The following is a 24,225-nucleotide window of genomic DNA, read 5'->3' on the forward strand; positions in this document are numbered from 1 at the left end:
AAAAGATTTAAATGTAAGAGCTAAAATTATAAAACTTATAGGGGTAAATCTCCATGACTTGAGATTTGGCAATGATTTCTTAAACATGACATCAAAACCATGAGCAACAAAAGAAAAAAGAAACTAGACTTCATCAATTTTTTTTTAATTTGTACAGATACGTACACTTATCAAGAGAATGAAAAGAAACTCTAGTATAGGAGAAAATATGTGTAAATTATACATCTGATAAGTATATATCTGATAAGAGCCTAGTATCATATATCTGATAAAGGTCTAATATATATATCTCAAATACCTTATATACACACACGTACGTGTGTGTGTGTGTGTGTGTGGAGGGGAAGAAAGGAAGTGAGCATGCAGGCGGGGGGAGGGAAGTTGCAGAGGGAAAATAAATGAAAGTGTAGTATCCAAAACTCATAACTCAACCACAAAAATAAAATAACCCAATTAATATATGGTCAAGGGACTTGGATAGACCTTTCTCCAAAGAAAAAATACAAATGGCCAATAAGCACATGAAAAGACACTCAAAATCATTAGTCATTAGAGAAATGTAAATCAAAATCACGAGATACCACTTCACACCCACTGAAATGACTATAATAAAAAAAAGATCCTAGGGGTGCCTGGGTGGCTCCGTCAGTTAAGGGTCTGCCTTCGGCTCAGGTCATGATCCCAGGGTCTTGGGATCGAGCCCCACATCAGACTCCCTGAGTCTGCTTCTCTTTCTCCCTCCACCCCTCCCCATGCTTGTGTTCTCATGCTTGTGCTCTCTCTCTTGCTTATTCTCTCTCTCAAATAAATCTTTTTTTAAAAATTTAAAAAATAAAAAAATTTTAAAAAGACCCTAACAAGGGCATCAAGAAATTGGAACCCTTACATATTGCTACTGGGAATGTAAAATGGTATAGCCACTGTGGAAAACAGTTTGGCAATTCCTCAAAAAATTAAACATAGAATTACCACATGACCTGGCAAGTCCAATTCCAGGTGTATATCCAAGAGAAATGAAAACAGGTGTTCAAACAAACACGACAAATATTCATAGCAACATTATTCATAATAGCCAAAAAGTTTACAACCCAAATGTCCATCAACTGAAAGTTAAACAAAATGTGACATATCAATACAAGAAAATATCATTTAGTCATAAAAAGGAATGAAGAATGAAGTACTGATACATGCTACACATGGATGAACCTTGAAAATCTTATGGTAAGTGAAAGAAGCCAGACACAAAAGGTCACATATAATATAATTCCATTAGAGGAGATGTTCAGAATAAGTATATCCATTAAGACAAAAAGTAAATTAGGGTTTGTCAGTGGCTGGCAAAGGGGAGAATGGAAAATGACTACTTAAGGGGTATGAGGTTCCTTTTGGGATTATAAAAATGTTCTGGAACTAGATAGTGGTCGTGTTTGTACAATATTGTACTAAAAGCCACCAAATTATACATTTTTAAATGGTTTAAATGGTGAATTGTACTTCAATTTAAAAAGGAAAAAGAAGAGATGCGTGGGTGGCTCAGTTGGTTAAGCCGCTGACTCTTGATTTCAACTCAGGTCATGGTCTCAGTGTCATGAGACTGAGCCCCGCATTGGGCTCTGCACTCAACACAGAGTCTGCTTGAGATTCTTTCTCCCTCCCTCTCTGCTCCTCCACCAGGTCACACTCGCTCTCTTTCATAAATGAAATGAAATGAAATGAAATGAAATGAAATGAAATGAAATAAAATAAAAATTAAAAGAAGAAAGAAACCAAAGAATTACAATGGGGTATCCCAAGATAATAGTAAAAATACATTCCAGGACAACAGTACTGAGGAGTAAACAGCCCATACTGGAACAGGATAATGGAGGATTCTGAAAGAGAAGTCTCCTCAGGGGGAAAAAAAATACCAACTGATATATTTGTGCATAAGAAATATATTATAGGTAAGTGTGACAGAGTTCTTGGAGCATTTAAGGGGAAAAGTTAACAGCAGTTGCATAGAAAAACAATGCAAACATTAGCTCCAAGAAAAATGATGGATTGTATGAAATAGATATGCACCTCTTGGCTAAGCAACTGTATTTATATAGAGTGGTAATTCAGTTAAAACTGAAACTTGTGAAATAACTATATGGTTGTGAGGGAAGATAGAAGGGTAAAGAAGTGAGGGAACTGATGTGGAAGACGTTAAGTTCTTATTTTCCAAAATAGGCGGCCAATATCAAAAAATAAAAAAATTGGAAACAATTTAAACATTTTATTTAGAAATACAGAGTTAAATACTAGAAGAAAAAGCTAATAGAGTATTTTCATATCTTTTAAATTATATAGACTGACAAAAATTTGGAAATTAAATTAATAATTTTTATTTTATTAAAAAGTAGCTAGTGGGAAAGACTACTTGTTATCCCCAAGAGCAGTTCTTCCCTTCTGCTTCAGTAACAGAATTAGCAGTCTAGACAGCGAAAGATTACAATTTCCAGTCTGGTTTGTATAGTATGACTAAGTTCTGCCCAATGAGATATTCAGTGAAAGTGATAGATGCTACTATGGTCATACTTTTAAGAACTACCTCTCCCCTTACCTCTTTCCTGATGGCTAGACAGGGAATATGGCGGCTGGAGGAAAGGCATTCATCTTGGGCAATGAGACAGAGCCATACATTAAAGATGGCAAAGCAATGAGATTGAGTCCAATAACACTTCACCAGAGCAGAATGAATACACCAGCTCAATTATGAGCTGTTATAGAAAATACAGAAATAAGCTTCTATCTTGTTTAAGCCTTGTTATTATGGTCTCTCCTGTAAAGCAATCAAACCTATAGCATTTCTAATATAGACTGAAATCAATGGGAAGAATATAATAAAATTTCTTATGTACATAAGGTTTGCACCTAGGCAACTATTAACAGGAATGCTAAGACTTCCTTATGAAGTTTAGGAATTATGGTAAAAAATTTACCTTTTTTAACTGGAGACTGATGTTGCTGTTGTTCATTATGACCTTGAGAAAAGGCTTGCATTCCATTTGTCTTACACTATTAAAAAAAAAAAAGAAAACATACTTTAACTATGGCTTGAAAATTTTATATAACCCTTTTTGTTTTACCATCCAAAACTATTTTCCCAAACAATCAAAGTATTAGTCAAGACATATTTCTGGCCTAAATGATAAGCAATCTTGTAAGAATGCTTATTAAAAATAAGCAAAAAAAAAAAATCTTTCAAAATACATTCACATATATCTTTAACTATTTTGTCATGATTTAACTAACTCCTCTTCTGATTCCATGCTCACCAAGAAGTACCCAGATTACAATTTAGCTTCCCATAAATCTCCCTAGCGCATATAATAAACTAGTAGAACCAATAATATCCAGCACAAGACAGTAAGATTTCTCATGATAAAAAAAAAATGGGTTTTCTGATTTTATAATCAGTTTCACAAATTTGGTCAATACAAACAATCCTTCAGATTATCTCTTATACTGACCCGTTTCATTTTGTTGGTTGCTTTTGCTGTACAGAAGCTTTTTAGTTTGATGTAGTCCCACTTATTTTTGCTTTTGTTGTTTACACTTTTGATGTCATATTCAAAAAAATCATTGCCAAGACCAGTGTCAAGGAGCTATTATAGTTTGCAAACAGTAGGCCATACTCTGAACCATGGTAATTCATTAAGGTAGGTTTCTCTGAAGACATCTATCCTGAAAAATGAACATCTCCGCTCTATCAATCACCATCGTAGCAAGTTGTACCCCATTCCTTAAACACCTGCAAATTCTACCATGGTAACTCCGCAAGAAGTCAGAAAGATTAGTTATCTAGCCCTATGACACAATGAAGAGTAATGAGATAACCCTACAATACTGAGTCATCAAAATAAGTTATCAGAAAAAAATCAAATTTTAGCAAAATCTTTAGTTTTAAGTAGAGGTAGAAAAATATTAAAATGTCAAAGATTTTCATTCTTCAAAGTTTCTCTTCCTGTTAGATTTAATAAACAACATGAACTACCGTATGGTCCTTTTTAAAAATTAATTTTTTTAATTTGACAATTTCAGCAGAGGCACACTTCACTAACACTAAAATGCAAGACCTAAAATCAAATTCAAAAGTAAACTGTAATCTGAAAAAAAAAATTAAGAAACAATTTCTTTTTAAAATAGTATTTAAACGAAGAAAATACTTAAGAATAAATTTAACAAAGGTGGTAAAATATTTGTACATGGAAAACTATAAGACACTAAAGAAACTAAAGATAACATAAATAAATGGAAAGATATCCTATGTTCACAGATTGAAAGAATACTGTTAAAATATCCTTACTATCTAAAGTGATCTACAGATTCAATGCAATCCATTTCAAAATTCCAGTAGCAATTTTTATAGGTAAAGCAGTCCTAAAATTCATATGGAAAAACAAAAGTAGCCAAAGTAATCTTGAGTAAGAACAAAGCTGGAGGCATCGCACTTCCTGATTTAAAACTATGTTACAAAGCTATAATAATCAAAACACTGTAATACTATCATAAAAAGACACATAATGGGACACCTGGACTGATCCAGGTTGTAAGTTTGAGCCCCATGTTGGGTGTAGAGATTACTTAAAAATAAAATCTTTAAAAAAAAAGACAGACACATAAATCTGTGGAATAAAATAGACAACCCAGAAATAAACACACCCCTATACTCAACTAATCTTTGACGAGGGAACCAAGAATACACAATGGAGAAGGGATAGTCTCTTCAACATATAGTGTTGAGGGGCATCTGGGTGGCTCAGTCAGTTAAGCGGCTGCCTTTCAGCTCAGGTTCAGGGTCCTGGGATCGAGCCCCACATCAGGCTCCCTGCTCAGTGAGGAGTCTGCTTCTCCTTCTCCCTCTGCTGCTCCCCCTGCTTGTGCTCTCTCACATTCTCTCTCTCAAATAAATAAAATCTTTAAAAAAAAATAGTGTTGAGGAAATTGTATATCCACGTGCAAAAGAAATTTTATCCTTATGTTATACTATACACAAAAATGAATTGAAAATGGATCAAAACCTAATATAAAACCATAAAAACCACAGAAGAAAGCATATGGAAAAAGCTCCTTGACACTGGTCTTGGCAATGATTTTTTTGAATATGACATCAAAAGCATAAACAACAAAAGCAAAAATAAGTGGGACTACATCAAACTAAAAAGTTTCTGTACAGCAAAAGCAACCAACAAAATGAAACAGCAACCTACTAAATAGGAAAAAATATTTGCCAACCGTATTTCCAATAAGGGGTGAATATCCAAAATATATAAAAATCTCATATAACACAACAGCAAAATAATAATAATAATCTGATTTAAAAATAGGCAGAGGACCTGAATAAACATTTTTCCAGAGAAAACATACAAATGGCCAAAAGGTACATGAAAAGATGCTGGACATTGCTAAATCGTCAAGGTAATACAAATCAAAACTACAAGGAGATACCACCTCACATCTGTTAGGAAGGCTATAATCAAAAAAAGGTGAGTGTTGGCAAGAATGGGGGAGGAAAGGAATTCTTGTACAATGTTGGTGGGAATGTAAATTGGTTCAGCCATTTTGGAAAACAGTATGGAAATTACTCAAAAAATTAAAAGTAGAACTACTGAAAGATCCAGCAATCCCATTTCTGAGTATACATCCAAAGGAAACAAAAGCACAGTCTTGAAGATTGTGCAATCCCATGTTCATCCACAGCAGCATTTTTCACAATAGCCAAAATAAGGACATAACCTACATATCCATCAACAGATGAATGGGATAAGGAAAATGTGGTAGATTAGATAGATGAAAAATATATAAATAGACTATTATTCAACCATAAAAAGAGAAGAAAATCCTGCCATGTTACAACAAGGATGAACCTGGAAGACATTATACTAAGTGAAATAAGCCAGACACTAAGACAAATATTGTATGATCTCACTTTTATGTGAAATGTTAAAAATTCAAACTCATAAAATTAGAAAATAGAATGGTGATTGCCAGGGGCTGAGAATAGGGGGAATGGGGAAAAGCTGGTCAAAGAATACAAATTTTCAATTACAAGATAATTAGGTTCTAGAGATCTAACATACAGCATGGTGGTTATAATTAATAATATTGTATTATATACTTGAAATTTGCTACGAGGGTAAAAGTGTTCCCCCTACATAGACACATACAAGTTTGGTAACTATGTGAGGTGCTGAATGTGTTAATTAACTTGATTGTTAGGATCACATCACAATGTATACATGCATTAAATCATCAGGTTGTATACTTTTACAAAAAATCATGTTGTATAACCTAAATATATTCAATTTTTGTCAATCAAACCTCAAGAAATCTGGGGAAAAAATGTACTTTGTCATTTCTGCATATATTAGCAACTAAAAATACTGATTATTTCAAATATTTCATAGCATGTAAGAATACATATACTAAAATTTTATAATTTTTTCAATTATATTCTTACAATAAAATCATACATCTTACAAATTTTAATCTTACATAATCAAATCAATAAAATTTGAGAATTCTATAATAAAGATATGCAGAAAGTGTGATGGAAGGAATGAGTAGGAGTCTCAAACTTGGCTTAAAAATGTCAGGAAAGGGGCGCCTGAGTGGCTCAGTCATTAAGCGTCTGCCTTCGGCTCAGGTCAGGATCCCAGGGTCCTAGGATGGAGCCCCACATTGGGCTCCCTGTTCAGCAGGAAGTCTGCTTCTCCCTCTGCCACTCCCCCTGCTTGTTCCCTCTCTCGCTGTATCTCTGTCAAATAAATAAATAAAATCTTTTTTTAAAAATGTCAGGAAGGGCTTTACATGATGCTTAAACAATACTTGGAGGATTAGTAGTAGTTAGACTGGCTTAACTAGTGAAAAATGAATGTTAGGGGCGCCTGGGTGGCTCAGTTGGTTAAGCGACTGCCTTCAGCTCAGGTCATGATCCTGGAGTCCCGGGATCGAGTCCCGCATCGGGCTCCCTGCTTGGCAGGGAGTCTGCTTCTCCCTCTGACCCTCCTCCCTCTCATGCTCTCTGTCTCTCATTCTCTCTCTCTCTCAAATAAATTAAAAAAAAAAAATGAATGTTTATGGAAGAAAAGAACAGCTTTCTGTTGGGAAGTATGGGGTAATATAGCTAGTTTAGGAAATGGAAAAACTGAATAGGCTTGAGTAAAGCAAAATAAACACCAGGTCTTTTTTTTTTTTTTTTTCAAGTCAAGGCTCTTTGCAATTTATGGTACAATACCCAATATTCTATATAGCTTTTTCATATGTATAGCAAAAATGTTCCCACCTCCTGTCACTCATCTTAAACAAATGTACATCACTGAGATAACAAAGGAGAATGAGAAAAGGTAAATGCATATCAAACTCCACTCCTAGAACAAAAGTTAAAAAGCAAAAAAACTAACTCATTGAGAGTTAATTTCTGTAGTATAAAAGAGCTCCTACAAAACAATGAAAAAAAAAAAGCCTATAATAAAGAATGGGCAAAGACCAGGAAATGGTAATACGATGAAGGAAAATTCAAATTACTGGGGGTTTTTTTAAGATTTTTTTTAAGATTTTATTTATTTATTTTAGAGAGACAGCAAACGTGAGCCAGGGTTAGGGGGGAGCAAAGGGAGAGGGAGAGAGAGAGGGAAAGAATCTCAAGCCAACTCTGCTAAGTGCAGAGTCCAACAGGGGGCTCAATCTCAGGATACTGAGATCACAATCTGAGCCAAAATCAAGAGTCAGACGCTTAACCAACTGAGCCACCCAGGCACCCCTCAAATTACTGTTAAATAAATAAAAGATGGCTACAAAATCTTGACATTCCTCCCATCAACAGGTACATTCTTTATCTCTTCCCCTTGAATCTGAGCAAGTTCTTCTGACTGCTCAGACAGATCTAATACGGCAGACATGACACTTTGCTTATTTCCAGGCCTTAAGAGTCTGGCAGCTTCCACCTCTTATCTTTTAGAACATTAGTCATGGAACCCAGATATGGAACTGTGATAAGCCACAGCCACCTGGAAAGGCCATTTGTAGGTGTTCCTTCCATTCCACTGAAGCAGCTGAATCATAAGCCAATAGCCAGCATCAACTGTCAGCCATGTAAGTAAGCCATCTGGCCATCCAGTCAAGACTTTAAATGACTCCAATCCTAGATGCTACCTGACTGCAGCCACATTACTAAACTTAGAAAAAGGCCACCTGAGCTCAGTCAACCCACAGAGCCATGAAAAAGAGTAAGAAGCTATTGTTTTAAGTCAAAGTTTTCAAGTATTTTTTATGAGGTAATAATAAAAAACAGAGGTTAAAAGAAGTTATTCAGCAGAGGGAAGATAATATCAAACAGAAACATGAATTTATACAAAGAAATTAAGAGCACTGGAAATGGAGTAAATAAAGGTGAAATAAAACTCATTATTTCATTTCTTAAGTTATTTTAAAAGATAACATGTGAAAGCAAAAATAACAGCAATGTATTATGTATTTATAGTACTAGCTACAGTAAAATTATTCCCACAATAGAACATGAATGGGAGGGAAGAGTCTACAAAAAAAACAGATCTAATAAGTGAATTGAACAAGATCGATATACAAAAACCAATACTATTTATGTATCCTACCAGCCAGCATGTGGAATTTGAAATTTACAAAAAGTACCATTTATAATAGTATCAAAAAATATGAAATGCTTACAAATTTGGCAAAAGATGTTCAGGACCCCTATGCTAGAAAATACAAAAAATGGAAAGATATGCCATGTTCACAAATCAGAAGACTCAATATTGTTAAGATGTTAATTCTTCTCAAATTAATCTTTAGACTCAATCAAAATTCCAGTAGACTTTTTTGTAGAAATTGACAAGCTCATTTAAAACTTATATGGAAATGCAAAAGACCTAGACAACTGAGACAAATTTGAAAAAGACTGAAGTTAGTGAACTTTCACTATCTTATATCAAGACTTATCATAAAGCTACAGCAGTCTGTAAAATGTGATGTTGACAAAAAGATGGACACAAAGGAGTACCTATGTAGTGTGGTGAATATAGTTAACAATACTGTATTGTATACCTGAAAGTTGTTAAGAAAATAAATCTTAAATGTTCTCTCTGTAACAACAACAAATGGTAATTATGTGAAATGAAGAATATTTTAACTAAACTCATTGTGGTAAACATTTTGCAACATATAAATGTATCAAATCATCACACATCACATCTTAAACTTAGTTACATGTCAATTGTATCTCAATAAAGATGGGGGAAAAAGACATATAAATCAATAAAGCATAATAGAGTTTAGAAATAAACTCACACATGTATACTGATTTTCAATACTCTCACAATTCAATGAACCAAACAACCCAAAATCAAACAACCCAAACAAGGCAAACAACCCAAATATCAAATATATGCAAAATATTTGAACAGACACTTCACAAAAAAAAAAAAAAAGAAAAAGAAAAATGGAACATAAGCTCATAAGATGCTCAATCTCATTAATCAGTAAGAAAATGCAAATTTAAAATACAATTAGATACTAACACATACTAAAATGGCTAAAAATTGGTAGGCTATGAAGCTATTGGAACTGGCACATACTACTGGTGGGAATATAAGAGCACAACCACTTTGAAAAACATTTTGGCAGTTTCTTATAAGTTAAACTCCTCATAAAACCCATCAATCCCATTCCTGTGTACTGGGTGTATGTCCACACACAAACTTGAACATAATCACCCAGAGCAGCATTATTCATTATATCCAATACCTATATTTCATTTACATGACATTCTAGAATAGTCAAAACTAATTTACAATTAAAGAAAGCAGATCAGTGGATGCCTGGAGCAGGAGGGAGCATTAGGGGTTAGTGGAAGCACGAATGATGAATGACTGACTGCAAAGAGATATAAGGGCACTTTGGGGGAAGATAAAAATGTTCTATATCTTCATTGTGGGGTTGGTTACGTAGGGTAAATATTTGTCAAAACTCATTGAACAAATGGGTTCATTTCACTGTAAATTATACCTTAATAAAGTTGGCTTAAAAAATATATAGTTAGTAAAAAGTACCCAGCATGTATGTGGCACCTCTGACATAGGTTCTGGTAGCTTTTGCATTATAACTGAAGCAGCAGACAAAATTTTAAGTTTAGGAATAAATTTAATTATATGATTTGGTTTTCCTCTATAAAATCTGCAATGTTAATATACTTTTTTACATATAAAGTTTTTTGAAGAAGGTCAATGGTTCCAAAAGAGTTATAAACATTACTACTGTATTAAGGGGGCATGCTAGCTGATAGAATAAAACAAAACACTACAACAACTTATTAAAAATTAATATAAAGCAAGAGTAATTAAGATATCATGGTACTGACACAGAGACATGCAATTAGATCAATGGAACAGAATAGAGCCCAGAGAAAGACCTTATGTATATGAAAACTTATTATACAATAAAGACGTCATAAATCTTTATGGAAATAATAGGTTATTCAATGAATTATACTTGAGAATTGGTCATCTACATTAAAAAAATTAGATTTCTATCTCATATCTTATAAAAAAATCAATTTCAGGTAGACTGTACCTGAACACGTATGTAGGAAAATATCTTTTGATGTTAGCAATGGTTAGACTTCACAATCACATAAAAAGTGAAATCATAAAGAAAAACACTGATAATATGACTACATTAAGATTTAAAACTTCTGGGGCGCCTGGGTGGCTCAGCTGCTTAAGCGACTGCCTTCGGCTCAGGTCATGATCCTGGAGTCCCGGGATCGAGTCCCGCATCAGGCTCCCTGCTCAGCGGGGGGTCTGCTTCTCCCTCTGACCCTCTTCCCTCTTGTGCTGTCTCTCATTCTCTCTCTCAAATAAATAAAATCTTTTAAAAAAAAATTAAAAAAAAAAGATTTAAAACTTCTGAACAAAAACATCACAAAAAAGAAACAATTCTCTCATAAACCATATTCCCAGGAAAGAAAATATTTGCTCTGCATAAAAGAAAAATAATTAAAATCCAAAATACAGTTTAAAGGCATATAAACCAAAAAGAAAAAGACAACCCAAGAAAAATGGGCAAATGATATGAATTGGCAATTCAGAAAAAGAGAAAATCCAAATGGCCAAGTTAAACATGAAAAGATGCCCCACTTCACAAATAATAGAAAATTAAAAACTAAAACCAACAGAAAGATATTTCTCAGGGGTGCCTGGGTGTCTCAGTCAGTTAAGTGTTTGCCTTCAGCTCAGGTCATGATATTAGGGTCCTGGGATCGAGCCCCATGTGGAGCTCCCTGCTCAGCAGGGAAACTGTTTCTCCCTCTGCCCCTCCCCCCACTCATGTTCGCTTGCTCTCTCTCTCTCTCAAATAAATAAATAAAAATCTTTAAAAAAAAAATACATGAGTTCTTATCCATTAAACAAGACAAAATCTTGAAGTCTGACAATAACAAGGCAAGGATGTAGAAAATCAGACCTCTCCTTCATTGCTCATACAAATCACTTTGGAGAGTAATTTAGCAGTAAATAATAACATTGAAGATAAGATTACCTGTTAACATAGTACTTCTACTTCAGTTTTATAATGCAGAGAACCTCCCAAACATGTATAAAATATAACATATGGATGGATGTGCATAGCATTTATTATAAAATAGAAACAAGTGCCAAGCCCACCAATAGAAAATGGAACAAAAAACATGGCATATTGATATATATAGATTTTTTGTATCAGCACATATAGAACAGGTTTATTCATTTTAAAAGTTGCCTAACATTCTATTTATTATGAATATACTTATGCTTGTGCATGCATAATCTATTTCTGGAAGGATCTAGGTGAGAAACTGGTACAATGGTTAGTTCTGATCAGAGAAAGCTGGTGACTAGGGGATAGAGATTGCAGGGAAATTTTTCACTAAATGCCATTTTATATGTTTTCAATTTTCAATTTTGATGATTTTACTTAGTCAAAAAATTATGTTAGAAATTTTAAAATATAAACCTAAATGCAAAAAGAATGGCAAAAACACATGTGGGTATAATACTATTTATATAAAATTATAAAACAGTTGAAACAATTCTATTTGTTGTAGCAAAAGTACTAATACATTCATAGAAACAATAACAAATTGAAAATAATTGGAGGAGGGTAAGGAGGAGGGTGAGAAGAAAATGGGATGGTGGAGGGGCATAGTCCACAGGCACAGCCAGGAAAACTGTTGCATGTATGGAACGAGCACTTACTACATGCCAGACACAGTGCTAAGACTTTGGAAGCATTAGCTCACTGCTGCCTCCTCCTCACACTTACCTGTGAGAAAGACAGCTATTAGCCCCATTTTCAGGTGAGGAAACTGAGGCTTTGAGAAGTGAAAGAAATCACTCATGTAAGGTCACAGGGCTGAGAAATGGCAGGGCTGGGGCTCAAGCTCATCTTCCTATCAGAACCTTGGCATGTGGCTATGTGCCCCTCAAGCCAGCCACCACCTCTCTGGGCCCATCTCTGGGACAAGCCTTACTGCGCACATTTAATGCAATACTTGGGGATGGCGGGAAATAGGATTCCACTGCACAATGAACACTATTCTCATATACCTACATACGGGTGAGAAGAGGAGGGTGAGGAGAAGATGGGTTAGTGGAGGGATAAATAGGGGTTTTGAAATATATGTTAGGTTTCTTCTTTAACATTTTTAGGTGGGGGAGGGGCAGAGGGAAAGGAAGAGAGAGAATCTTATCTCACAAACCTGAGATCATAACCTGAGCCGAAATCAAGAGTTGGATGCTTAACCAATTGAGCCACCCAGGTATCCCTCTTTAACATTTTCTAAAATACAGCAAAATGTTTAGATTTGAAAATGCTGGGCAACAGGTATAATTTCCTTTCGTATAATATTGAAATATATCATAACTTTTTAAAAAGGATATAAAGTACCTAGCATGGTACCTGGCACAGCACCATCTAACAAATGTTACTTTCCAGTCTGCAACACTTCATTTTATTATAATTTCTAGGACTTACTCTGCTAACTCCACTTTGTAAGCACTGAGTGTTGCATGAATATTCATTCTGAAAGTTGAAAGGGAATACTGCTCCTGTTAGAAGGGAAAAAAAGAAAAATACTTTAAATACCCATTACTTCAATAAATGATATACAACCACCCAAAAACCTTAGGTATCCAGGATATTCTAGGTACTGTTTTGAATTGTTTTCTGATAATTCATTTACTTAACAAATATTATTAAACACTATGAAATGTCAGCCACTGTGTTAGGGGACGGGTTGTAAGTGTGAAAAGAGTTCAGAGATAAAAGAGTTCATGGTCTATTTTAAAAGACAAGCTCATAAACAATTACTATAATAAAAACAAGTTATATGAGGGCTACAGAGAAGATACTAGGGGAGAGCAGACTGGGCTTCGTGATATAGAGGAAAGCTTCACAAAAGGAAATAATTCTGGGGCGCCTGGGTGGCTCAGTTGGTTCAGTGTCCAGCTCCTGGTTTTGGCTCAGGTCACGATCTCATGGGTCGTGAGATCGAGCCCTGCATTGGGCTCCACGATCAGTGCAGAATCTACTTGAGATTCTCTCCCTCTGCCCCTCCACCCTGCTCAAGCCCAGCTCGAGCTTGGTCTTTCTCTAACTCTCGCTCTCAAATAAATAAATAAAGTCTTAAAAAAAAAAAAAAGGTAAATAATTCTATCTGGGTCTTGAAGAAAAGTAGAATTCTCTGGGGATGTGAGCTAGCCAGGGAGTACAGAAGTATACTGAAAAAGGCCAAAATTAGTTTCTGATTTACTAAGCCTTTCTACCTAATAAAACTACTTCTCTCTGGATCTTAAAAGGATATAATTAAGTGAGAGATGGGCCCACTACCTTTAGCCCCTATAACAGACTTGGAAGGAAAGGATCAATGAAAAACTGAATCTGTACAGATAAGGGAGTGAGGGGTGCTATAAAAAGGCTGGTCACAGAAAGGAGCTGCTGCCAATGGCTTTATACCCTTCCCTTTAGGAGAAAAGCTGAGTCCTGACCCCAAACTACTGCTTCTTCAGCACACCAGAAGGAGATGGCATCAACACTGCTAAAGCTATGGTCCAGAAGATCCCTAATTTCGTTTGTCTGTCTTAAGTCATAGCCATCCTCAGAGGAAACATGACCAAAGTAGAGACACTCTTCCTTGTAAGAACCAAGGATGGGAGAACAAATTGAAGACTGAGGAACTGGTGCCATTTCTACCTTTTCTGCTTCATCTCTGCACCCAATAAAAGAGCTATTTTTTTTCCCTTTTCTAATCAGTTACTCAGTTGAACACATGGACTAAAGAGTATTTTAATAGGATGCTGACATATTTATATATTAATATTTAGGAGATATATATATTAATATGTAGGAGATATATAATACATATACATATAAACCTAAGTTAAAATACAGAAGCCATTCTGGCAACAATGAAAAAAATAAAGGGTTAATAATCCAATTAAGGAAAAAGTATTCCAAAAATTTGTCCCAAATACTAGTTTTATAGGCAAAAGAAAAAATCTTTAATTTTAGAAATTTTTGTTTAAATTTCCTGAAAAAATGAGACTATATGTCCTAGCATAGCCCTAATCTGTAACTGTTGTTTTGTTTGTATTCATTCATTTATTCATTCATTTATATGCTGTTAGGAATTTTTTTTAAAGGCTAATTCTCTCTCCAGCATGATTGCTCTGCAGTGATCATAATCACAAGGCACAATTTGTATTTAGAGTATCATTCTAAGCAGAAGCCAGTTAACCATGAAAATGAGACATAAAAAAAATACAAAAAGTTGTTCTCAGGCAAGAGCCATTCTTCCTACCTCTGTTAGTCTGGTACACTATGGATTCACAGACTATTAAGAGTCTTTTTCTTCGGTTTTTAAATTCTTCAAACAAACAAGATCATTAGTTTTCATTATTTCTTACCCACCATAAACAATTACTTCATATATTATTTAGCCTTTCATATACTACTTAGCCACTAAACAATTAATATTTAAAGATATATACCCCAGATTACTCACCAGGGGGAGAAGTCAGATGACGAACAGGTCTTGCTGGTTGAAGCGGTTTACCAATCAATTTTTTGGTTTCCATTATCACAAAGACCTTGAGGTTCCATACTTTAGGAAGGAAAAATGTATCTTATCTTTTCAACAAGATAATCAAGATGCTTTTATATACATACACACACACACATTCATTTGAAGATAATCTATTTTATAAGTTAAGGTGGAAACCTTAGAGCCCTTTATACCATCTGTCACAATGGAACATTCCCTTTTTTGAAATATTTTCCTCCCATAACTTCCCTGACTTTTCTTTTAGTTCGTTTCCTATTTCTTTGACTACCTCTTCCAACTTCCTTGGCTTATTCCTCTTCTTTCCTCCAATTAAATTTAGGAATTCTTCCAAATTTGGCTTTGATCCTCTTCCCTGACCTCAACTATTCTGATGATTTCAACTACCTATCTACATGATAAATATACCCTAATTTATACATTTAGCATCTACCTCTCTTTTAAATTCCAATTCTATTTTTTAAGATATTTCTATTTACATTTTATCACAGACACCTCAAATTCAAGATATCCAAAATCAAATTCATTACTTTGACTCCAAAGATGTTCCTTAAAGTCTTCAACTCCCTCAGATCACCTTTGGTTAAATAAGATCTAAATAAGAGCCTCCATACCATAATTAGTCTCTAATTCCTGTCCATTCTACTTCCAAAATATTTCTCAAATCTATTTTCTTCTTTCCCACCACTACTCTTTTAGTTCCACAGTAGCACTGAATTCATCTCCCTGATCACTCAGTCTGATCTAAATACTCCCTTCTCTCCCTATGTTCATGGGACACAGTGAATATGCCTACATCATGGCATTAGATAACACTGTACTATACTATAATGACTGATTTGTCTTTTACACTTACAAAAGTGAGGAGCAGATTCTTTAAGTGAGGAACAATATTTTCATTTACACTCTCCCTGGCAACTAACACAGTACCCGGACTGGATCCAAAGTAGGTGTAACACAAGCATTTGCTGAACAAATGGGTGAATATAACCTCTTTCTCTCCAAACTATGATCCCTTTACACACACACCTGCTCTAAAAACTTCAATTCCTCCTGAATGAATAATCCTCCTGGATTATTCAGAATAGAAATAGGAGCCGACATCCAAGTGTCATGCAGAGTAAACCATTTACCTAAGTTACATTATTTAAAATTCAGAATAACTCTATTAATTAGGCACAATTAAGAGTTAGAGTTCGGGTCTCAGGTTGGCCTACATGGGTTCATATTATGGTTCCAGCACCTAGTTATATAACTATGGAAAACAACAGCCTCTCTATCCTAGGTTTGATGTGAAGACTAAATAAGATACATGTATATGCCTGGTACATAGTAATAAGAGCTTAATAATATTAGCTTTATTATTTTTTTATAATCCTAATTTTGCAGATAAGGCTTGGAGAAATTAGGTAACTTGCCCAAGGTCCTGAATCAAGGAAGTGATGGGATGCCCATGTCCATGCTTCTGGCCAGTAAGAATCAAGAATCTTGCCCAACCTCTCTCCTACCCCACACCCGGGCAGAATTGAACAGGTTCTGGTTAAGTACCCTTATGTGCTCACAAAACACCCCTCTGTCTATCCTCTTCCAATATGGTACTTACTGCACTAGTTGCAATTACCTATTATCTGACCATTAAATTATAATTCTTTCACACAGGTATATCTGCCGTGTCTAGCACAGTGCCTAGAACACTGTGGGTGTTTAACAGATTGTTGAATTCATAAATCTTATTTTGTTTCACCATATATTTATATGTTCTGGAGTTCTTTCACTCTCCCTGCTGCTCTTCTCCCAAAACGCTATTCATCTTTCAAGACCAAGGTCAAGTTCCTGTTACTTCCTTGGAAAAAAATATCCTCATGTCTCAACAGTAATGGAAAATAAAGTAGTTCACCTGAAGCTTTCTAGTTCCTAACAGATAGTTGACAGTAAAATAATAATAACAATAATAACTTATCTTTCTTTCTTCTTCCACTAGCCCTTACTGTATTTTATTTATTAATTATTCTAAGATGTATCACAGTAAATCTTTTACATGCCTGTTTGATTAGACTTGGTTAATTGAGGCTAAAAAAACTAGATCTTACTTATCTTTGTGTCCTAGTACCTGCAACATAATTAGTTTTACTAAATAAACCTATAAATTTAAATACCTCTTAAATATAACTAAAACCTTCTGATGCCTGAATAGGACACAGATTTCCAAATTATGGTGCCTATTAAAACAAAGCCTAAAGTAAAATTCTATCTGACTTTGTATCTGCTCATCCAAAAGCAGTTGTAACCATATGATTTTAAGCAGATCATTACCCTAAATGACTGTTTCCCAAAGTAAAGAATAGGGTTAATAACCCTTTTAGCTCCAAAGACATGCTTTCATCTATTTAAAAAATGCCTCTGGACACAATTCAGATGTTAAAATCATAAATTTATAAACAACCTCTCAAAGTCAGCACTGATAACTAAGCACAAAATAGTTACTTTTTCTTAAAGTTTGGAGATAAGCCAGCCAGTTAATTAATTAATTAGTTAATTAATACCTATCGAACTTTTGTAATGTGTCTCTTAACTGGTATTTCAACATGGCTATTAACAACCTTCTAAAAAAACTAATGCGGTCTGCACTTGTTGGCAATACAACTTTAATATAATAAGAAACAAAAGTTATAAGCATACGTAGCAAAAAAAATACTTCAAATATTGAATATGTTCTATGCAGAAGGAAAAATTTTAAATAAGGACCAAAAAGCAATCTAATATTGTGTTATTTAATGTTTATCCTAGACATAATTAGAACCCTAATACTAGTATGTGGTAACTTTCCATCCTGTTTCCCATATGAAACTAATGAATCAGAATACAATAGAGTACTTTGGCACACACTTTCTTGTTTTTCATTGCTCAGCTGAAATTGAGTTGATAGGTTGTAAAGTCCTTTCCAGTTGCTGAGCAGTGCAAATCCACAGTATTTAAACTAGGGATTTTCAAGAGTTGGGGAGTTACAGAACTATTATATGGTTTTGCAACACAAGTACATAAACAAAAAATAAAAGATCTTTTAGTATCACCCACCCTTTTAATTTATAGTAGGAAAACTAAGCAAGGGCTCCAGATATATAAATTCAAATCAGTTAAGGAAATGAGAAAAGATAATGCCAGATAGTACTTTATTTAATATTTTTCAAGTAAACTATACTTGCATAGAGATACTGATATTATAGGGAATAAGTGTGGGATGCACAGTATACAAAAGCATCATTACGTTATTGTTAATATCATGTTAACGTTAGTGTTATTAACGGAAAAGGCAAGTATTTATAGTAATTATCACTGTAAAACTGATCCACAGAATCATAATCTATGAAGGACAGGACTCCACAAACCAAAGTCTAATTCTCAGTTTAGGTTAAAAATAATAAAGACTTAACTGAACTAACAAAATCATTATATAAAATAACTTTAATCTTAAACTCTAAAACCTGCCTCACTCACCCAATGTAGAGCTCCAAAAGTTTCCTTTGAAGCTACTAGTACTACCTAGGGTAGGCATTTATGGTATCAACTGTTAACAAAGGACAACACTTGCAAAAGAAAAAGAACCCTACTAACGACAATGGATAACAAGTAGTGGGCCAATCATGGAGTTGTCTTTTAAACTATGAATATACAGCCTTGTAGTATAAATATTTTTTAAAGAACATTTTGATCCAATGTCTCAAAAATTTCATTCTATTAATACATGCTGAGAAACAGCTACTGAATAAAGTTTTTTTCCAAGTTTATACATATTTAAAAAATCATCTTAAAAGGCCAACTGCTAGAAATAGAATATTGGTCCGCATGTCAGGAAGCTTTAGTTGCTATTCTACATCTAGCAATACTTAACTATATCTTAGGTTCCTTTTCTGTTTAAAAAAAAAATCAAACTATGAATCCTAAAGACCAACCAATTCTGATATTATAAATTAGCCTAGAATTTCCTAAAATACAGTACAATGGGATAATAAGCACAGATACTGACCAATTGGGACATAATCTTAGTATGCAACATATACTATTCTTTTTTAATTCAAACTCCATTTTTTGAGGTCCTATTACATGCTAAATTCTTTATAAATATTTCACTTAATTTTAAGCCATATGTAGAAAATCATTATTAGTAACCTTATAGATGTGAAACCTAATACTCAGAAAAATGAGATTCTCAAGTTCACATAGTATATATTTGGTAAAAATGAGGATTGAACTATAAAGTCATGCCCTTGTCTCTAAACTTGCATGTTTGGTAAGTAAAAGACATCTGACTCTCTAGTATTCCATGTGGACATTGCTTATTGGATTTTTTTAATGAATTATGAAAAGGGACATTTATATATAAAGACTTGCTGAATAAATTGGTAGTTACTAATAATTTCCATATCCTCAATTTATCATTTTTCTAGAATACTAAATAAATTATAAGATTACTATGCTTTCCTCCTTCTGTAGACATGGTACAGTGCCTTACTTACCATGGGTCACAACATAAGAAACATACATATCATGTACTGTATTTAGAAGCCAGATACTATACTTAAAATTTCCAACTTAAATTCTACATTTCTTTAGAAAGTGCTGAGGGTTTTGCTGCAATTAAGAAATAAGATCAGGGGCATCTGGGTGGCTCAGCTGGTTAAGCGTCTGACTCCTGATTTCGGCTCAGGTCAGGATCTCAGGGTCCTGCGATCAGCCCTGCGTCAGGCTCTGCACTCAGAGGGGAGTCTGCTGGAAATTCTCTCCCTCTCTCTCTGCCCCTCCCCGCCACACACACAGGCACGCGTGCTCGCTCTCTCTCAAATAAATAAATGTTTAAAAAAAGATCATATAAAAAAGTATGAAACGACAAAAAAAATAAAGTTTTATTAGAACACACACACAAAGATCATGTAGATTAATGGACATATACACATACATCTATAGATGTATATGCAAATATATCTATATGTATACACATACGTAAAGGTACATTGGAATATTAAGCCATAAAAAAGAATGAAATCCTGCCACTTGGAACATGGATGGATCTAGAGTATAATGCTATGCCAAATAAGCCAGTCAGAGCAAGACAAATTTCACTGTGTGGAATTTAAGAAACAAAGGAACAAAGGGGGGGGGTGGGAAAAAAAAAAGACTCTTAACTATAGAGAACAAACAGATGGGTACCAGAAGAGAAGTGAGTGAAGGGGATGAGAGAAATAGGTGAAGGGGATTAAGAGCACACTTATTTTGATGAGCAATGAGTACTATATGGAATTGCTGACTCACTGTATTACACACCTGAAACTAATATAACACTGCATGTTAACTACACTGGAATTAAAATAAAAAGAAATAAGATCATATAAAATTAAATAATCTGAGAAGTGAAAAGACCATGTTTTCACCTACCCCATATATATTTCCCATATGATAATCAGATAGGACTTAATCTCAATTTTCTACTTCAAAATATTATACAAAGTTAGGATTCTTTGAAGCCACATGCTGCTCGTAAGTAAACAGCACAAACTGATAAACTGATAGATGAAAAGTAATATAAAGGAAATACAGGTGAGTAAGAGATAAACCAATTATGACTTAGGTGATAAAAGATATTTTATACTCCACAAATCAGGCTGCCACATTCAGGAAAAATTTAAGCTATCAAAAAGTTTTAAAAGGAGAGAGTGTTCCATATTTTCCATTTCATGCCTTCTCTTTACAACTGATCAAAAAAAAATTGTTGTATGTCTATTACATCTCAGTTTTTTTAATGGCGTATCTTTACATATAAATTATGTGGTGTATCTTCATATACTTCCATGAACCATTTGATTTTCTTCTGTGAATTAACCATATATGGTTTCTTGGCACTTTTTTTTTCCTGCTGGGTCTTCTTTTCTATTGAATATAATTTCATCTAATTAATTATTAATTTGTTGTTTATTTTATTAATAAAAACAACTACAATAATGCCAAAGAAAAAAAATGTGCCCAAAATTAGTAGTGACGGTGCCAGGGTATGGGGGACAAAACGTCTTCAGACCATTCCACCACAAAGGACCAGGTCCTGGGACAGAGGGCGCTATGTACTTACTTTTTATCAGGCGTTTCTGGTTTTTGTTCTAATAAGCCCTCAGCAGTGTAACTCTCCCTCAGCCACTTGCCCCTCGCCGGGTGTTCCCACACCAGTCACCACCCTATCCTCTCGACGTGCTCGCTCCCTCACACTCTACGACCCACCTTGGGGACCCTATGGGGGCCCCTGCCTGATTTGTCCCGCCCGACCCCAGGGCCCCCCTCCCTCACAACTTCCCCGGTGTCCGACCTCAGAGACGGCGCCCACCGCCTCCTCACACCCGGGCCCGACTTCTGCTCCCCCGGTTCGGCTCATCCTCCCCAGCCACCTACCGCCTCAAGATCGGGGAGGATTTCGGGGCAGCAGCGTCGCCGCGCTCAGCCCAAACGCGGCGACCCAGCGCCCCGCTGCCCGTCGGAGAACGGCTCCCGCCGCGAGTCCGCTCCAGGCCGGGGGCGACGGGGGTGGCGGGGGCGGGGCCGACGGCGGCTACGAGGGGCGCGAGGCGGGCGCGGGGCGGGGCCTCGGGTGGCTGGCCTCGAGCGCGGCCTCAGGCCCGCGGGACCAGAACCGTTAAGCTAGTCGCGCGCGTGCTTCTCAGGGCGTACTGGGCGCGCGGGAACGGCGCGGGTTTTCTGGCAGCCGCGCTGCGTGCGGAGGAGACCGGGGGTGGCCTCTCCGAGGTGCTGGCAGGCTCGCCACGTACTGGGCGCGCCCGCATGAACAGCCTTCGGGATCCCAGTCGGCGGCCCTGCTTGCCCGAGAGGGGGAGGGCGAGCGGCGGGCTCCAGGCAGCGACTGTGAGCCAGGCTGCCCGTGTGCTGACGACTGAGTGCCTCCCGCGTCAGAGCTGCCGGCCGGCCCCGACGGCGCGGGCGGCTCTCCGCGCCGCCGAGGAGCCCCGGTCGGTGCTAGGATTCCGGCTGTCAGAAACGGTTACCAGGCAGGAATACTTTATCTCAGACTGCTGTCCCCAAAGACCAAGATTAGTTGAAGCAACACCATCCGAATCCTTTATTTTCAGTCTTCACCTTTTTTCTTTCATTCACGCTTTTTCTGTTCTTGGAGTGTACCGTGTGGGTGCCAGCAGTAGGCTGCGGGGCATGGGGGTGCTACCCGGGAGAACAGAAGAGTCCTGCCATCACAGGACTCACAACCCGCTGGGCGCCTGGGCTAGCTGACAGTTCAGTGGGCCGTGCTCCGGACTGTGATACAGGAACAGATTCAGGTTGGGAGCACAGTACAAGGGATGCCTAACCCGCCCCTTAGGCCTGGGATGTCCGAGTCGTTTTCAGAGCAGTGCGGGGCTGGTGTGTTGCATTTGGCGTGGGGGGGGGGGGGGGAGGGGGGGAGGAAGGGAGGAAAGGAGGAAGTGCAAAAGGAAAAGATAACTTGTCTAGTGTGGAGTACCTGGAGTTAGGGAACCGATAGTGGGGAAATGAAACAGAAGTGGACGTGAATTAGGTCTTAAATTTCTCATAGTTTGTCTTTTTGAATATTTGAAAGATCATCCTCAGCAGTGTGGAGGGCAGAATTTTGAGGGCAGGGAGGTAGAGCAATATGAAACAGGCAGGCTACAAGACGGCTTCCTTGGCGGCGTTTGCAGTAACTCCAGTAAGAAATTATGTCATACAAGGAGTGAAGATCTGAGAGATGTTGCTGAAGTGAAATCAACAGAGTTACTTAGTGACAGATTGGATGGAAGGGGTGACTGAGAAGAATCTAGGTGACTCCTAAGTTTCTGACTTGGGCAAACAAGTGAATAGGTGGTATAGTAACATAAGGTAGGGAATGCAACAGGCAGAACAGATTTGGGGAGGGAAATGATGAATTCAGAGTGGGACCTGTATCAGCTATTTTATAAATTCAGAAAATATATACCCATACATATATAGGCCTATACACATACACACATATGTCATAGGCATATAATGGACAAAATGGAATATTAGGAAAGGGATGCTGATTGAGAAAATGTATGCATCTGGAAAGAAGTATTTAGAGAACTCAAAAGACAGGTAACCTCCAAAGGATGCTGTTTAAAGGCAAAGAAAGCTTGTCTAGAATGGGGTAACTAAAGAAGGAACGCCTCTCTGAAAGGGATCATCTAAGTACACCTTAAAGCTCATGAAAAATAGGAAAAAATTGTCTAGGTAAGCAGAAGAGATCTTAATGCCCTGGAGCAAGAAAAACAAAGTTTGGCAAAATTCAGAAACTGATGTGAGATCAGTATGGCTAGGCAAGAGAAAGCAAGAAGAGAATATTAAAGATGAGTATGGAGAGAAGGGAAAAGCCAAAAACATACAAGGTTTTGTAGGGTCCAGTAGGGAGGTTAAATTTTACTACAAGACCAATGGGACAGTGGGGCAGTAAGATGATAGGATTTACCATTTTAAAAGGTGTGGTTTCAGAATTACTTTCATACATAGTTAAGTTATTGCTATTTAGATGTAGAAATGGCTTCCAGGAACACTCCTACCCCCACTGAGACAACTCATCTGGCATGTCTTACGGCATGAAGCACCAGAGGTCTGTGGACAATGGAGTCAATAAATCCTTCCAATCCCCAGATGTAGAAAACCTACACTTGTCAGTTCTCATCAATCTTGTCAAAATAGAAGTTTTCTTCTTCAAGAAAATACTTAACAATATAACATATACAATTATATATATGTTATACAATAAAATTATTTTGTATATATTACTATATGAAATCAACAGAAATTATTGTGACAAAAAAGTTAATTTGAAGAAAAAAAATTTTAGACCAAACCAAAATCAGTAATCCATTGAGAGGAAGAAGTAAATTTTAAATAGAAGTTGTAGAGTCCAAAATTATTTAGTAATCAATTGAAGAAAAATGAATCCTATAAATACATTGAAACTTTGGAAAATTTCTTGTTGCCTTGGCAAGAGATAGTGGCATCTACAAGGATAATCTAGATAATACACTTCAACAACAACAGCTTGACAAGTTAGCGAGTACTTT

General features: G+C 36.2%; 1 protein-coding gene across 1 annotated transcript in view; it reads right to left on the reverse strand.

Moving 5' to 3' along the window:
* Nucleotides 1–15,152, reverse strand: part of C4H8orf88 (chromosome 4 C8orf88 homolog) — a 37,091-nt gene extending 21,939 nt beyond the window's left edge. The window contains exons 1-3 of the mRNA XM_021688395.2: nucleotides 15,080–15,152; nucleotides 13,051–13,124; nucleotides 2,964–3,039 (exon numbers count right to left, since the gene is read on the reverse strand). Of these exons, the coding sequence (XP_021544070.2) occupies nucleotides 2,964–3,039; nucleotides 13,051–13,124; nucleotides 15,080–15,152 (223 nt within the window). The remainder of the gene's footprint in view (nucleotides 1–2,963; nucleotides 3,040–13,050; nucleotides 13,125–15,079) is intronic.
* Nucleotides 15,153–24,225: the final 9,073 nt, after the last annotated feature.

This window comes from Neomonachus schauinslandi, chromosome 4, assembly GCF_002201575.2.
Source record: "Neomonachus schauinslandi chromosome 4, ASM220157v2, whole genome shotgun sequence".
NCBI lineage: Eukaryota > Metazoa > Chordata > Mammalia > Carnivora > Phocidae > Neomonachus > Neomonachus schauinslandi.